The sequence below is a fragment of the Caretta caretta genome, chromosome 9 (genome assembly GCF_965140235.1).
Source record: "Caretta caretta isolate rCarCar2 chromosome 9, rCarCar1.hap1, whole genome shotgun sequence".
NCBI classification, from domain to species: domain Eukaryota; kingdom Metazoa; phylum Chordata; order Testudines; family Cheloniidae; genus Caretta; species Caretta caretta.
This window is the reverse complement of record NC_134214.1, coordinates 102491937-102508649: the sequence shown is the minus strand read 5'-3', so window position 1 is coordinate 102508649 and position 16713 is coordinate 102491937. Positions and strand designations below refer to the sequence as shown.

General features: G+C 52.2%; 1 protein-coding gene across 14 annotated transcripts in view; it reads right to left on the bottom strand.

Moving 5' to 3' along the window:
• DLG3 (discs large MAGUK scaffold protein 3) overlaps window positions 1-16713 on the bottom strand; it is a 177862-nt gene that overhangs the window by 17213 nt on the left and 143936 nt on the right. For 11 of the 14 annotated variants that reach the window (XM_048865169.2, XM_048865171.2, XM_048865172.2 and 8 more), the window contains 4 exons: window positions 16415-16529; window positions 4032-4208; window positions 2468-2543; window positions 1613-1712 (listed from right to left, as the gene is read on the bottom strand). In XM_048865169.2, coding sequence (XP_048721126.1) covers window positions 1613-1712; window positions 2468-2543; window positions 4032-4208; window positions 16415-16529 — 468 coding nt within the window. The remainder of the gene's footprint in view (window positions 1-1612; window positions 1713-2467; window positions 2544-4031; window positions 4209-16414; window positions 16530-16713) is intronic. The other 3 variants (XM_048865173.2, XM_075132614.1, XM_048865177.2) reach the window with 1 other exon arrangement.

Genomic DNA, 16713 nt, shown 5'->3' with positions numbered 1-16713 from the left:
CACCACACTGACTTTTTAACACATGCTCAGTTCAACTGTTGCTCTGTAGAGAACGTGCTGCGGGGGGGGGGGGGGGGAGAGGAAGAGGGAGCCTCTGACCGTCCTGGTTCTCTGCTCCATTTGCCCCACTCTGAACACCCTCCATTCAACACAGGGGATTTGCCAGGGGTGTCAGAGCTGAGGCCCTGGATCACAGCCATCCACCATCAGAGCATGGCCCCAGCCAGGGTTTGTCCTCACGTGGAGCTTCCTAGCGCCATGTGGGAAGCGGGATGGGCGAGACGCCATGAATAGATGTGACCTTCCAACAGGGAAAGTGCAATGAAGCTGCCAGCCAGGGGTTCATGCCTTACCATCCTCTTGGGAAATGGAGCCGTCCCTCCAGGAGCCAGACACACTACGGAACGTGCAGCTGTCTCTGCAGGCAGCTGGAATTCCTCCAGAAAGGGAGCCAGGCACAGGACAGCTCTGCAGGCCACAGTGATTTGCCCACAGAGGTGCTTCTGGAGCAGATGGTCACATAACAAAAGGTGGCTGGATTCACTACTCCTAACGGGTTCGTGCAGATGAGCACTGCCAGGTTCTCACCATAGACAGCAAGGGTGTTTCCCAATTCCAGGAGTGGGACAAAGGGCTGCACCCTCTCACACCTGCCCATTTACAACATTAAACACGAGCCTTTGAGCACCATATTCCCTCACCTTGTTCTGAGGGCGGGGGAAGGCAGAGCCCCCCCCGAGAGCACATTAGGGGGAGAGTGGGGGAAGGCAGAGCCCCTGGCACATCAGGGAGAGCAGAGAAAGGCAGAGTAGAGGTTTGATCACGTCCTGAGAAGTTGTGAAAGGATGAAAACACCAAACAACTGAGAATGTGCCAGGTAGGTCTCCATCGCCCAGAGGCTGGACAGAAATCCTGGGCCATGGCCAGAGGCAGCTAGACTGGCAGCAGCTGGGAGAGGCAGTTTTGCTGACATAGCACCTATGGCTGGGAGTTGAGCACTAGGGAAGGGATGAGGCAGGTAGGAGAGACGTCCCCTTCTCTACAGGCAGACAGGCCGGGGTTGGCTTTGCCCAGTGACACGCATTGTTCTATGCTCTCTCTATAATGCCAGCCATGGCTGTGATGGCCAGAGCTCAGCCTGAGTGCCACTGTACCTGGAACAGCTTCGGAGGAGAGGGCAAGGCAGGATCTCCGCTTCCACCATTGCTATGCAGCGGGAGAAGAGGCAACACTCCATTTGAGTCTCCTGAGCTTGGGAAGCCATTGCAGGCTCTGGGTCTGTCTCTCAATATGGGTGGGAAGCCACTGGGACACTCTGGGAGGTACAGCCAGAGCTTGGTAAGCAGTTTCAGAGGGACCCATTGGTCCCACAGCAAGTCCCATCCTGCCTCTATCTGCTTGCTGAGCCAGTTCCAAATGAGAAGGCTCTCAGAACAGTTCTCAAAGGGCAGAGTCATGCTGTTTGGCCCAATACAAGGTGATTCCCAGCTATTTTGAATGGAGGCTCTTTGCCGAGGGAAATGCACTCAGTCCAGCTTGCCACACAGGGAGCAGGTGCTGGGGTTTGGGTGGGGATTGCACACTTTGCCCTCTCTGGCCAGCGGCTACTTACGTTCCTGTCCGCTGCTCTCTTGGGCCAGGTTCTCTTTGCTCTTGTAAAATGGAAACTTTCGGGAGAGGCGGAAACTCTTTTTACGTTTCGTTTTGATCGACTGTGAAGAACATGGAGATGGAAGGGAGGACAGAAAAAACAAATGGCGTTTAACGCATGCACGAAAAATTAAAATGAAGAGACAATGAGGATCTGTGGCAGGGCAATCACCCTCAAATGAAATCATGGAGATTACATGGAAACTATAATGCAGGAGAAAAATTAAGTGTAGAGAAAAATGTTGTAGGGATGTTGGAAGGTTGACTACCCAATCCGCTTTCCACAGGAGCAAGGCCATGTCCCTAAAAGCCCCCTTCCTTGCCTGAAGTGTTGTTTATTAAGCAGCAAGGCTCTGACCTCCAGCCACCCGTTGTAGGGAAGTCACAAGCGCCTGTGCAAGAAGGTCTGAAGTCAGCTCCACCCAGCTAGGGTGTTTTGTGATACACTTTTTGTTCACAAGCAATCTAGGGCTTGAACACCAGCTTATGGGGTCACACACAGTGTCATAGGGAGGTTCTGCTACACACTCGAGTGTCTTTGTCCAAATGGCCTGGCCATCCCAGGCTGCCAGCTCTGTAGATTTGTAGCCAAAACCCATGCAGCCCAGGAGGGGATCTGCTGTGCAGTTTGAACAGAAGCCTAAGAGGCAGCCCAGCCACACACAACTTGAGTCCAACTGGTCTCAGCTGCTCTCTACTCAGGAATGCTCTGCCTATCTTCCCAAGTGAGAAGCATTACAACATTAGCCTCGGATGCTCCTTGGCCCCTCTAGCTACCGCCTCAGGCCATCCCGGGCACCGCTGCTCTGGCACTTACCCTGTTGGACTCAATCATCCCAGTCCGGGCATGGAACTTCACTGTTTTCAATCGTGCACGCTCCTTCTTTTCCACCCTGATTAAAGTCAAATGAGAGAAAGCCCTAGTTCATGTGTGTGCAGCTCGCTGCCCTGCCCTGGTCCTCTCCATACGGTGCCTGATGAGCTACATTGGTGGGCAGCAAAGGGCAGAGGGTCACCTCTGCACCCCAATGGTCACCGCCGCATCCAGGGACTAAAGCTCCCTCTGGCACCCAAACCACCTGACCATGCCACCTGTAAGGAGAGAACACTTGGAGGCAGCTCTGGGCAAATTGAGCAGCTTCTGCTGTTAGCAGTGATTTGATCAGGCAGCTTGTCATGAGTCTAACCAGCGCCAGGAATCTGGAGGGGAGAGGAGCCAGTGGGGAGCCCAGCCCTCAATAAGCTGATCAGCTGAAGAGTGTGCCCTATATAAAGAGCCCCTCAGGGGGAAGGAGAGGGTGTGGGCTGCCCCTTTCCAGGCACTCCCGAGGAAGGACAGATGGATGAATTGATAGACAGACATGTCGCACAGAGGCACACAGCAGAACAGCTTGCCTCTACGAGGGATCAGGGTGAGGACACAGAAAGCCTCTCCCCTCCCCTCAGCTGGTCCCCCTGGAACTAGGAATGGGATTTATGCTAGGTCACCACCCTCCCGTGTGCAGAGGCTGCCCGGGGAGCAAGCTCCACTAGAGAGGCTGAATTTTGTCCCAGGCCTTCATCCCGTCACACTGGAAAGCTGCCCAAAGGACATTCTCAGTCTCTGCAGACCAGGACCCTCCCCTCCCCGCAGCAGGCAGATCCGGTTCTGCCAGCAAGAATTGGGCACTGCCCCTGCAGCAAGCAGAGCTCACCTGTACCCACCGGCACCTGCACGTTCCAACCCCTCTGCCCGGCGACAGAGGGAAGTGAAACCTTGCTCCTGTCTCACACACCCCAGCATCTCTTTCAACATTAAACCCACAGAAACCACAAGCAGAGCTGGTGGTTAGCTGGTTCCTCCTCTCTCGGGGCTCTGTGGTTTTACATTGGATGGGACCTGGCTCACAGACAGATCCTCAGTGGTACAAGGCACAGGCTGCATGGCTCAGGTATCAGGGGTCTTGAGCTCCTCAGGGCTAGCAAGGCTGGGGACTCCCCAACCCCAGTTTTCAACCATGGCAGAGCCAGACTCTCATCCGGCTGAACAGGACCAACTGCTCTTCTCGTCTCCTCAGCTGCTCTTCAGGGAAGTCACAATCCAGGTCACTTCAGGAGAAAGGGTCTCACTGCAGACCTATCACCAACCCCTGCTTCATATTCGCCCCGACCTTGATGGTGCACAGCCCCACGGGGGACCAGTGAGAGCCGCCTCCTGGCAGCTGCCAGTGAGGGTGTCACACATACAATTGGGGGTGGGAGTCACTGGCATCACCACCACCGATGGCTCCTAGCAGCTGGAGCAGGTCCATGCAATGCCACATAGGTGCAGTCCCTGCGCTTGGCCAGATCCATTGTGGAGAATGGGGAGAGGGGAACAGGGCTGCTGCAACGACACTCACCTTTTTTTGCTGGGGATGACCCCAATCTGCTCACTTTCTCCGTGGGGGGTCACTAGTCTCGCTTGCCACCACTCATCATCTGAGGCATTGATAACATGCAGAATGTCCCCATAGGAGAAGCTGAGCCCCTGGCTCGGCAGGCAGCTGTCCCGGGTCCTGTCATAGTCAAACAGGGCTCTGCAAAGGAACAGAAGGAGAAGTGAGACTCTCCCCTGCTGACAGTGGTGCAGGCCACTCGAGCAGGCGAGTCTGCCATAGCCAGTGGCTACTGGACGGCAGGTGTGTCAGACCAGGGCAGACCAGGCAACATTCCATAACCTGCTGGGGCTGGGCACCCCAAGGGAACCTGGCCAGGGTGGAGTCACGCGTTTGGGACCCTCAGTAACCAGTTCATTCCTTATTCAGACCTGGCTCTGCTGTGAGGACCTCTCCCAGCTGGAGACATTGACCCAACAAACAGAAACTGCCTGCATAAGCCCAGCCACCCGCATGGTGAGCCGTTTCCTGGGCAAGTGATACCCCTGCTACGATAGAATTTGAGGCCCCTTTGTCCCCCTCCATTCCAGCAGGACCCTCTGACCAGTGCTGTGTTCCCCTGGCTCAGAGGGGAGGGAGGCCAGAGATGTGAACAGCACATTGAAAAGATAGATTTTAAAAACTCCTGCAGGCTTCCAGGATCTCTGGTTTCCTAGTAACATAGAGCAGGTGGGTTTATTTAACCTGCCAGGGTCTCTCTAACATCCCGTAACTTCTTCAAGCAGTTTCAGCCCTAACCAACGTTAACGATAAAACATCTGCATTGTCCATACACACCACACTCGGGCTTCCCTCTCCAAGGGATGATGGGAAAATTCACTGTAGACAGTCAGCCATAAGCTCCCCTTGCTGATGAAGTATTGTAACAGGTCAGACACCAGAGACTCCTACAACATGGTGAGGGGTTATTTTCAATCATGAGAGAAGCCCTCCCGATGTGCTTGTAGAAATGTAAACTGGCTGAAACATGAGAAGAAACTGGGGAAGTAATAACCAGCAGAGGCTGTTGGACCAAGGGGGCAGGAAAAGAGATTGGGGGAGGCCAAAAGTCAGATTTATCAAATTCCCTTCCATCAGATGAACCTGCCCTCCAGATGCACACAAAGGTGGACGGACAGAGCATGGAGATGCCACCCTTGCTCTCATTGTTTAACACCACCAGTATCCCTGGATGCAAGAGGAACCTTGGATTGCAGGAGGAGGGGGGAGGGGGTGAGAAACCTGAGGCTTTGGCGCTCAGAACACAGTTGCAGAGTATGTGCAGTCTGGGCTTCTTTTGTTTCTTGAAATACCTGAACCATGGACCAAAGATCCCAAATGCTGGCATCAGCCTCACTGAGTGTGCTCACCCTGCAGGGCTGGTCACCAGCCTGCCTTATTAGACAAGAGGGACACACGCGACTTTTGAAGACACTTCTTTCTTTGTCACTTTGTGAATTAATTTTCTTTGTTACAACACTGAGTCCTGCTCCCTGCTCCAGTGGTTTAAACAGCAGGAGGCTGTACTGAGCTTGTTCTGACGCAGCCCAGATTTCCTTGAGGAAGTTACGGATAAAAGAAAGCACATCATCTGTGATCTCTCTTCCAGAGAGACCCACTATCCTCAGGTTCCTTCTTCTTGCTCCATCCGCCAGGTCTGTCAATTCTTCCTTCAGCCAATCACTTGCATTTGTTTTTTACTGATTCAACATGCAGCTAGAGATTCTCTGCCTTCAATACTCCCAATCCAGCAGAATTTCTTGAGAAAGTCACGCTCCAAATCAGCTCCACTTACATTCACTCTTTCATGCAGTGTCATTTGTTCAGAAAATACATGGGCCTTTTTGCATGTCTAAGAACATTTTTTGTATTGCAGCATCAGGGTTTCCATCCTCACTGCTTGGGGCCCAGAAAGACTCGGAATGGCCCATTCCACATCAGAGCAGTCTCCCCACAACTGCTTTCCTGCTCTGGGTTTGGAAAAGTTGCTATTTAATATTTTGTATGGGATTAAATGAGTCCCAAGGGTGCCTTTCCACTCCTGATCAGCTGAGCTGAGAAGCTAGCACCCTTCTTCCCCTGCCCCCTCCCCCAGGACCTCTCCTTGGGACGTTTTAGGCTGGCTACATACTGTATGCGAAGCAGTAAAAGCCAAATGGCTGTAACCTACATTGTGTGTGCAATTATTAACTGACAACAAACTTTATCAGACCAATAAAGCTGAAGCCTGTGCAAGCCAAGGAATGCCACAGTTAAAACACGAGAGAGAAATATTCAAATATCACAACACGCATTCTAAAAGCAACTCAGCTCTTGCGCTTGCCAGCTTCAATCTGCCGGTGTCCAATACCCACTCCTCCTGCATCATAAACCTTCCCAAAATAGGCGACCTCAGTCAGCTGCACTCCACACATAACCCACAGACTTCAGAGTAACAGCCGTATTAATCTGTATTCGCAAAAAGAAAAGGAGTACTTGTGGCACCTTAGAGACTAACACATTTATCTGAGCATGAGCTTTCGTGAGCTACGGCTCACTTCATCGGATGTGTCACTTCATCCGATGAAGTGAGCTGTAGCTCACGAAAGCTCATGCTCAGATAAATGTGTTAGTCTCTAAGGTGCCACAAGTACTCCTTTTCTTTTTGCAAACCCACAGACTGTCCTCCAGTTCCAAGCCCACTACCAGCCACGTATACCTACTCTCCATAGAGAGACCACACTCAACCCTCTCCTATCCAAACTACCCACTATGGTCAAAGAGACCCACTGTATTCTTCATGTGTATTCCAGAAACAGCTTCCTCCCACATGGAGCAGAAAACCCAATCTAGCAGCCAGGACAGGGAGGACAGCAGCAGCGTTCTCTCCTTATTTGCCCTTTGGATGTGAGTCAGACATTTCTACACCCAACAATCTGCACCCATATAAAGGCTGCAGAACTCATAGTAGACCTGTTCTCCAAGCCAGGCCGGTACACTGCTCATTTAGCAAGGAGGAGAGAAGGGAATTGACAGGCCTGCAGAATGCGTTAACCTGTCCTCTCTAGGCAGGGACTGTGAGTGTTTCTAGAGTTGTGGTTAAATCCCTTGTAGATGGATAGGGACCACTACACAAACAGGTCAGGACATTTTACGAATTTACATTGACATTTTACATGCACTCATTTTATTTCAGAGACTGTGTGAACTATGAGTGTGTCTGAATATTTTTCTACCTTCCCTAAATAGTTCCCTTCCACACTTTTAAATGCTTCCCGCACTAACAGTTTATCTAACGTATTTCATTTACGATGCAGGAGTTCCATCGTTAATATTTCCTAGCAGTGACAAAATTACATCTAAAGTTTGATCTGATAATTTCCACTGAAGGGAAAGGAACAACATTACTTTTACTATGCAAGTTCTGAGGGGAGTGAATACAGAGCATATACTGGAACCCAAACCGCAGCCATACCCGTGGAGCTGCTCCTGCGTGGTTCCACACGGCAAGTTTTTAAATGACCTCAAATTTCCAAATCAGCGTGACCTGCTTCCTTCACACAGACACACTCATTCTGCCACAAATGCAGGACTACAAGTGAACTGTCACAGCGCATGCCACACATGGCTGCAGAATGAGACTGGAAGCCTGGCTTCACAGCCGTCTTCACTCAAGCTAGAAGAAAGCTCTATTAACTGTCATTGTAAGAGGACCCTTATGTTCACTCTAAGATGCAATTAGCTCCTAGCTTCCTGTGATCAAGTAGGATCTAACACAACACACACAAAATCCTCTCTCCCTGTACTTGTCTTTATTCTGTGGCTTTAAAGCAGAATTGGACTCCAGTAGTTCCCTGCACAGACCCTGGCCCCGGCTTACTCTCAAGATGGCTTAATCCCAGGCCTCTAATTCATCTCAGAGAGTCACTTGGCCTTCTCTCATGCAGAATTGGTCCTTGGTTGAGTTAGCAAAATAACTTTACGTCTACACAGAGCCCCATAGCCTGATGGTCTACACCACACACTAATGACAGTTCTACTCTGCAGTAACTCTGCTCACTGACCAGCTGGGTTGAGTTTTACCTGGGCACTAGCTTCCCAGAATGATTAGCCAAGTAGTAATTTGGGCTAGACCTGTTAGACAACTAGTGTCAAGTCAGAGTAACAAAGCGGTTTGAGTGATTTTCTCCAAACTTGCAAGAAACCTTTTTTCTCCATTACCTTCTGAATTATTGGGGAGAGGCAGGGGCTAAAACTAGAGCTTCTAAGAGAACCTTTACAAGGACAGCAACAACTCGAGATCTAGTCTTTCTAGTTTTCACGTCCATCCCATGAGCCCCAGACAACATTTGTGCATTTACAATCACATTCCCCTATTTTTCATGTGTTCTTCTCTCCCCTGTTGCTGTGAAACACCTCCCCCAAGACAAGAGGGGAAGCAGTGACACTGGCTAGACACAGCATGCTGTCACACACAGGAAACACGCTGAGGCCAGAGAAACTCTTTTCTTTCTCTAATCACTGTCAGTTCCAGGAACATTAGGTGAGGCTTGTAACCATGGAAGGTACATGTCTCAGTGTGATTTTTTAAATTGATTGCGTCCCTTTAACATAGATAGCAAAGCAACAGGCGTGCTGTGTATCTCATGCAGCCTTCTCCCAAACCGTGCCCTTAAAAACTGTTTTCCTCCTGTGTATAAAAGGAGCCTCTCCTCTCCCTTCCCTGAGCACTACCCTGGAGGGGGATCTATGGCTCACAGAGTTCTAAGTGGGATGCAGTAATGTGGGGAACTCTGTGACCACAATGAGTCCGGCATGGCTGTGGTCTGGAGAGCAACTCCTGTCCCTTGGGCACACCCCTGCTGGTAACCGCTGACCTGATGATGAAGTCGTGCAGACCCTCTGAACCAGTGCAGTCACCACAGAGGAAGCCACATTCTCATCTCTCTCACACCTTGTTCTCAGCTTCCCTGGCTATGTTCTTTCTGTGGGATCTTTATTCCCAATGAGCATGACAAGGTCTCAGCAGGAAAGACCCAGAAAAAACTCGAGGCACTAGCAACAGACATGAATCTCTCTCAATAACCGCAATCCAACCCTGCCTCCACAGTGCCATTACACAGCCACTCTTCAGAGCAGACCTGGGAGTTCAGAGCAGACCTGGGAGTTCAGGGGCTGAGAGGGCCCTTTCAAAATTGAAGCCAGCACATTCAGATGCCAGCTCAGATTTGCAACCTCGAAAGGAAGCCTCATGCTGTGTTTGGAGAGAAATTCCTTGGGATCCACCCCAGCAACAACCTCTGCTCCAACCGCAAGTGCAGGGAAGCCAGGTATAGAGGCAGAAGTGAATCAGATGTCCATGGTCTGTACCTTCCACCTGTGCTATATTCACCCCTGCTCTAGCCAGCCTAGTGCAGTGGTGCTGCAGTCAGGAAAGCCCTTTGGGACACCTGGGATTCCGCACGGAACAGGTCACAATGCCTCTCAACATCCAGGGAGAGGAAAGAAGAGATTCCCATTTATAGCCCCTTCACACACGGGTCACAGCAACTACTGCAGCACAGCCAGGCTGGGGAGAGCGAGTGATCCAAGTCAGCTAAATGGGCATTTCTGGAACTTCTGGACTACAGCAGAGCGAATAAGGCACTTCAACATCCCAGGCAATTCCTGGAAGCAAAAGCACTTGTCCTAGGACTCTGGTATCATGGGGTCTCTACTGCGGGCATTGCTTCACTCACAATGTTGAGCACACCTGCAGTGGACAGAAACCATCTATACTAAAACCAGGGAGCAACATTAGAGGGTGGGGGTTGGGGAACTTCACAGAAAACCCAGCAGAGCCTTAGCTTACTGACTTTGTCCAGTTTTGAGCATCCCAGATAATCCAGCCCCAATCTGTCTCCCAGGAGACCATTCCTAACTTGTTAGACAATAATGGACAAGCCACATCCGAAAACACGCTACTTTTTTGCTCAGCAGTAAACTCGAGACTAGGAACTCAAGTCAACAGGTCAGATGTAGCATCCCCTGCCCCAAGCCCAGGGTGAGGGAGCCAACAGCAGAACATGGCAGGGTCCTTTTAGGTAAGGGCACATAACCCACAGAGAGGTCGAACTTTTGAAGCCAATGAATGAAAGCTGTGTGTGTGTGGCTGGCACAGGCTGCTTGGGAGCAGAGTGATTAGGAACATAAAGAAATGTGAGAGCCCAGGAGAACAGGTCAGGCAGGTTCCAGAGTGTAAACAGGCCCTTTGAGCATTCCTTCAGTCTCCAAGCTGGGAACGTGCTGCGCACACAGCATGTACATGCAAAAAAACCCACAGTCTCTGCCTTTAAAACACACAGGGAGCTAGGGAGTTGGCTGCGTATATTACTACAGGGTAAAACCAGTGGCTCACAAAGGAATTAACTAAGAGTCCAGCCACCAGATGCTCAGCAGGATTAACATGGCCAAAGAACAAGAGGAGGGAGAATTATTTAACCATTCCTCTCCCGTGAGACTAACCCAGGGAGAATAAAAGCTAGTGACGTTTACATAGCCAAGGCCGCTGAACCCTGGCTGCAAGGCTGCATCAGGTCAGAGAAAGGGTTTGCTGCATTTCTGGCCACACAGCTGCACATGCGCTGCTCTCAGAAGGTACGTCTACACTGCAGTCAGGCACCCAGGGCTATCCCGTGCCAGCTGACGGGCTAAGGGGCTCAGGCCCTTAGCTCCATGTAGACATTTGGGTTTGGGAGCTCTGGGACCCTCCCACACCTCACAGGGTGCTAGAGCCTGGGCTCCAGCTCAAGCCTGAAAGTCTACACCACAATTCAACAATCCCTTAGCCTGAGCCCAAGTCAGCTGGCGCGGGCCAGCAATGGGTTTTTAATTGCCGTGTAGACATACCCTGACGACACTGATGTTAGATCATCCAGTGCATGGTCAGCAGGGTGCGCCTTCGGGGAGCCAGGCAGTGTTCAGAAGAGCTGGCATGGCTTGAAGAGATGCTGTGTGCAAGCTGCTTCTTCTTATGCAACAGCTCTGCTACCCTCGTGTGTCAGGAGAAACTGCTGTTGCCCTGCAGAGCCAGCACAGACTTGGGAACAGGGAACTGGGCTCCAGGCTGGCTCAAAGATCAACCCAACTGTCTGATCTACCTACCTAGGACATTCCCAAGGGGTCCGTCACCTTGCTATCTCAAGGGTTAAGTAGTCTGAGCCTCCAGATGCAGCCACAGAGGCAGACCCAAAGAAGGCAAGGTACTAATGAGAATGCCTGCACTCTGGCACCTAGCAATACAGCAATACGTGCTCTGTGGCTGAGGCAGGCATCACTTTGTGGAGGGTGTGAGGACAAAAGATCCATACAGGTTTCATTGAGAGTAGCATCTGACCTGCAGAATCTGCATTACCGTGACAACACAGGAGAAGGAAAGCTGCCCGTGGGCCTCAGGGGGAGTTTAACACTGGCAGCTAGAAGGTGAGCGGCAAATCCTGCCTGGGATTAGCAATCTGATGCGGAACATGGAGCCGCGCTCGAAGGCCTCGCCTAGACTAGGTGCGCATTAGTGCCGATCATCGGCCAACAGAAGCATTCTCAGGTTCAAATCAAGACTGGATGTTGTTCTAACGCATACCTCGTGCGGGTAGAGGATGCCCTAATCACTGCAGTCAGGCACCTGGGGGCAGGGAGGAGAAACTGTGGTTCTATGAATCAGTGATACCAGGCTGCGCTGCACTGCACTGCACTGCCCTCCTCTTTGAGTGATTTTTTGGGGGAGCGGGGAAACATACCCAGCGCTGGAAGTGAGCTGCCTAATGTCTGGGATTAAAGCAAAAAGCAGACCCATGAAGAGTACAACAGGGCTCCACAAATGGGCACGACACACTTGACTAATTCCAGACCCCAGCGGGATTCAGCCAGGGCCCCAGACCATACACACAGCACGGCCGAAAGCTGCAAACCATTTCCAAAGTAACTTAGGGATTCTAGGTGCCCTACCTGAGACTCTGCAAGGCCCGATTCTTGGGGGCAGTAGATGGGGTGCTCAGTGTTTCCCGACAATCAGCCCCCATTGGGAGCCAAGATAAAAGACTTGGCCTCAGAATGCACACAAGGCTGCCCTGCTCTGTGAGCGACAGCAATTGTCTGGGGTCTCCAACGCCAGCCCTGTGGAAAGGCCAGATGACTTAGAAGGAAGCCACTCTCTTCAGCTGCAACTGCCAGACTGGAGCAGAGCTACGGGCACCCAGCTCAGTACCCCACTCTTGACAGCAGCCAGTACCAGATGACACTGAGGTACCTAGGCTTTGGAGTGGGAACAGAAACTAGAGCATTCAACATAGCAAGAGGGCCAAGGCAGGGGCAGCACAGCTGGCTGGTCCCTGACCTCACTCCCAGTTACATGGGCATGAATATGTTTTACATCTATTTCCCAGCCCAGGTAAAGCCTTATCCAGGATCTTTGGAGCCAGTTCAGATGCACTTTGCCTCTTGGGGCCCCACAGGGCTGGCACTGGGGCATGATGTCCCATGAGTCTATTCCTAATGACCTACATCTCACAGGGGGAGGGGGACGTCCAGTGTGCATTAAACTATGTCACAATCACATGATCTTACAGACAAGGTGAAGGGGTGACTTGACTGCAGTGTATAAGTACCTGCACTAGGAACAAATATTTAATAACGGGCTCTTCAATCTAGCAGAGAAAGGTCTAATGTGATCCAACATCTGGAAGCTGAAGTCAGACAAATTCAGACTGCAAATTTTTGACAGTGAGAGTAATTAACCATTGGAACAATTTACCAAGGTTCACAATGGATTCTCCATCACTGACAATTTTTAAATCAAGATGGGCTGTTTTCCTAAAAGCTCTGCTCTAGGAATGTTTTGGGGCAGGTCTCTGGCCTGTGCTATACAGGAGGTCAGACTAGATAATCACAATGGTCCTTTCTGGCTTTGGAATCTAACAATCTATAACCAACGGCAGGAGAGGTCTGGGGTATCCACAGCCAGGGAATGCAGGTGTGTTCATCTCAAGAATAGGGGGTTATTTCCTGCTTTGGAAGACAGTGTGGCAAACATTTCCCCTACTGATGTCATGCCATGCACTGTGGGATTGCCTTGGAGGACTGACTAAGGCAGTTTGGCAGCAAACCTAGTAATTACTGTCCTGTCCACAGCACGACAGCTCAACCAGTTTCATCTAAATCGTGCTCGAAACTACCCCACCCAGAAGGGTTGGGGCAGGGCTCCTCAAGACAGGTATAAAATGGCTTTGAGAAGTGTGGTCACAAACAACAGGAACCACTGACAGTCTATGGCCCAATACGGTTTAACCGGACTGCCATTAATGACCGCGGTTAGAGATGAGCCAGGGGATGGGCAGGCTGAGGTTAAAAATCATGCTTCAAAAGGGATGCTCATCAGTCACCCAGGCTCGTATGCATTTATGCATCCCAGCAGGAAGGAGTGGGGTGGTCATCTGAGCCATATCCCATGACCAGCCCTTTCCAGAAGGAAGGCAGATGTACACACCAGCTCCTGTTTGGCCCAAGGGGGACATTGCATGATCTCCCCACAGGGCCTGACACCTGGAAGACACAGAACAGTACAGGCTGATGGGAGGCTGACAGATCCGCACTGGGACGCTCTCATGTACACGTGTAGCTCCTCTCCTTGCCCGTTCCCCAGGTGCCCCAGGCAGTTTGGGTGAGCAGAGTGAGAGGGAAAGATCATTCTCTCCTAGGGCTAGTCACCATCACTAAGGGAGCCAACCTGCCTTCCCATTGGCTGAGCACTGCAGAGAACAGGGAACGGTCACACTGCCCACCAACCCCCATGCCCTTCCACAGCTCAGCTCCCGGAACCAGACTCTGATATTGCACCCACCAGCCACCCGTGGGCACCATCATCTTCAGTACCCAGCACTTGGGTGCGCCAGTCAGCACAGCAGCTCCTGGCATTTACTAAGACATACCCCAGCCCCCATGTCGCCACCTGCAGCTTGGCTCGGCCTCCCAGGGCTGGACCTGACCTGAGAGGGTGACAGCACGAGCAGGGCCCGGGAATACCAAGGGGTGCCTCAAACCACAGCTTATTTAGTACGAGCCCTGCACCTTTTAATTACAAGCCCGTGAGGGAAAATGCTAGTCCTCAGGGAAGTGACTATCAGAGACAGATAACCTGCTGCTGGCCGAGCGCCTGGAGTTACAGAGAAGGGCCAGCGTCCCCTCCAGCAGAGGACCCAGGACTCTTCTCCTGGGAGCTCCACTGGCTCGGCTCTCCCCTGGCTGGAGTGCCACAAGACAGTGAAAGGCTCGCACAGAGAACCCCACGCAGGACCCTTCCCTGGGAGTTCTCACGGGGCTAGGGTACAGCAGAGACCGTGGCCTAGAGCCGTCAGGAGAACTGGGCCCCTTGGCTCAGTGACAGCCCTAGGCCAGGACTCACCACAGAGAGGCTTCCTGTGCTACAGGACAGGAGGTAGGGCCCTACAGACTTGTCACTCTCTACACAGCTGAAGCAGCCTTTACTGCAGCTGGCAGATTCCCCTCTGGGAAGCCCGCTTGGAGCCAGAGGCCCTACTCCCTCCTGCGGCACAGACAGTGCTGGGTGGAGATGTGTGGGGTTATTTTAATTAGCAGTTTAAGAAAACACTTAGTCACTCACGCAGCCCTGGGCTAAAGAGAAGGGGGCATGGCTGGATCCCTGTAAGGGGGAGCCCTTGGTGCTACAGCAGGGATCTTGGGGGGGATAAAGGGGCTATAGCAGCTGTCACTTAACCCGTCTCTTCCAAGCTTGGCTCTGACCTATAAGCATGTCCAGGGATCAAAGCAATAATCCAGCTAAGAGCTCCCCTCCCCTCCAGCCAGATCCTGCCTCAGGGATGTATTGGAGAGAAGAGGGGAGGAGTTCCACAGAAAGCATCCTACACCCCGACCACAGCCCTTGGGGGTGCAGCAGAAGTGAAAGCCCTGGCCCAGATCTCCAGTCCTCCCCACTCAGGGTATGAACCCACACCCCCAGCCGCAGCCAGCAGAAATTCCCTGTGCACTGCACGCCAAGATGAGCTCTGGGGGCTTTACATCTTCCACGGCACCCATTGCAGCCTCTGCCCGAGCGGGGCTCACTGCACCACGGGGCTGGCTTGCTAGGATGTGCGCCAAGTTCTGAGTGTCACCTGCTTGCCTTCCCTGCCCCAAGTGCCTCCTAAGGGAAAATGCAGGGCACCCCTGACCACGCAGAGAGGACAGATCTCGGACATCAGGATTCCAGGTTAGTGCTCACTCCAGCCCCTGGCAGACTCACTTGAATTTCTCCTCCTATTGCCTATTGGTCCTTTCAGTCCCAAATGGCCCACTACCTGGAGAGTCAGAGATAACACTGCCCTGTGCCTGGATCTGCCACAGGCTCTGTGCAGAGAGACCAGCACTAGAAAGTAATGCATCTCAAAAAGGGGGAACTAGAGATTCAATGCAATGCAAGGGCTACCTCAGTGCAACGTTAGGGCTTGGTATTATAGGCACCAAAGTCACGGCTCCCTCAGTAACATGCACTTGGCCACATGCCTCCAGCGTGATCTGTATCAAGGGCTGTAATGAGGCAAAGGTTGGACAGCACAGACTCTGCACAGGTAAACGGACCTAGTCAGGGCTGCTGTGGAAGCCAGAGCGGTGGGTTGAATCGTCAAGCTACAAGGTTGCACTTAGGTTCTATTTCCCCTCAGCAGGCATGGCCTGGGGGCCAGAGACATTTCTAGGAAGATAGGTTCAGCCAAGCTCCCTCCTCCCTGGGTTAAGAAGGGTGATGCAGCTCACAGCCTGCAGGGCCCTCAGTGGGCTCCAACAAAACTGCATTTGTCACCAGCTTCTGCTCAGGCCTGGCCAGAAGGGAGCCCCTTGCGGAGGGCACATATGCACCACGGCAGGGGACTGCCTCTCTGGACTGTGAAAAGCCACCTTGCCCTCTGGTGAAGAGAAAACTCTCCTGGGGTGCTGCACGCAAAGGGAAGAGATTCTGCACAGAGACTGGCCTGGTATAAACGCTCAGAGGTGGGGCCTGAACTGCAATGACCTCTGCCCAGCAGGAGCTAGTCACTGCAGAGGTCCCCCACAGTAGGTGACTCCAAAGGGCAGACAGAGCACCCGACACTTCACTGCAGCAGGGGTGGGGCATTGCACCAGGCAGAACGGCCTCACACTGCAGTTTACCAAGGGAAGGCTTGGGGTGAAATCCTGGCCCAATGAAGTCAATGGGTGTTTTGCCTTTACTTCAGTTGGGCCAGGATTTCACCCATAGCATCTGAACTAGGCCACCCAAACCTCAGCAGCCCCAGGGGTGGGTGGTGGGTTCCCTGCAGCTCCCTCCTTGTGAGCCTGGGAAAGGGTGAGGAAGTGTACCTTACCGGACATAGAGAGATCTCTTCTCGCTTGTCCGGAGCGAGCCCGACCCAGAGCTCATGCTGCTGTTCATCATTTGTTCTCTTAAGTCGTGGATTTTGGATTCGAAGCGACTGTACTCTACGGAGAGAGAGGGATGGTTAGTGAAGGGTTGGAGCTGGCCTGTCATACCCCCACCAAACCATCCCAGTCCCACGGAGCAGGGAGAGCCAGAAAGCATGTTCCTAGGTTAAATAAGCTTCACAGAAAGGAGGCAGCTGCAGCCTAGTTGGAGGGGACACAACTTCTCTCTGACCCAGACATG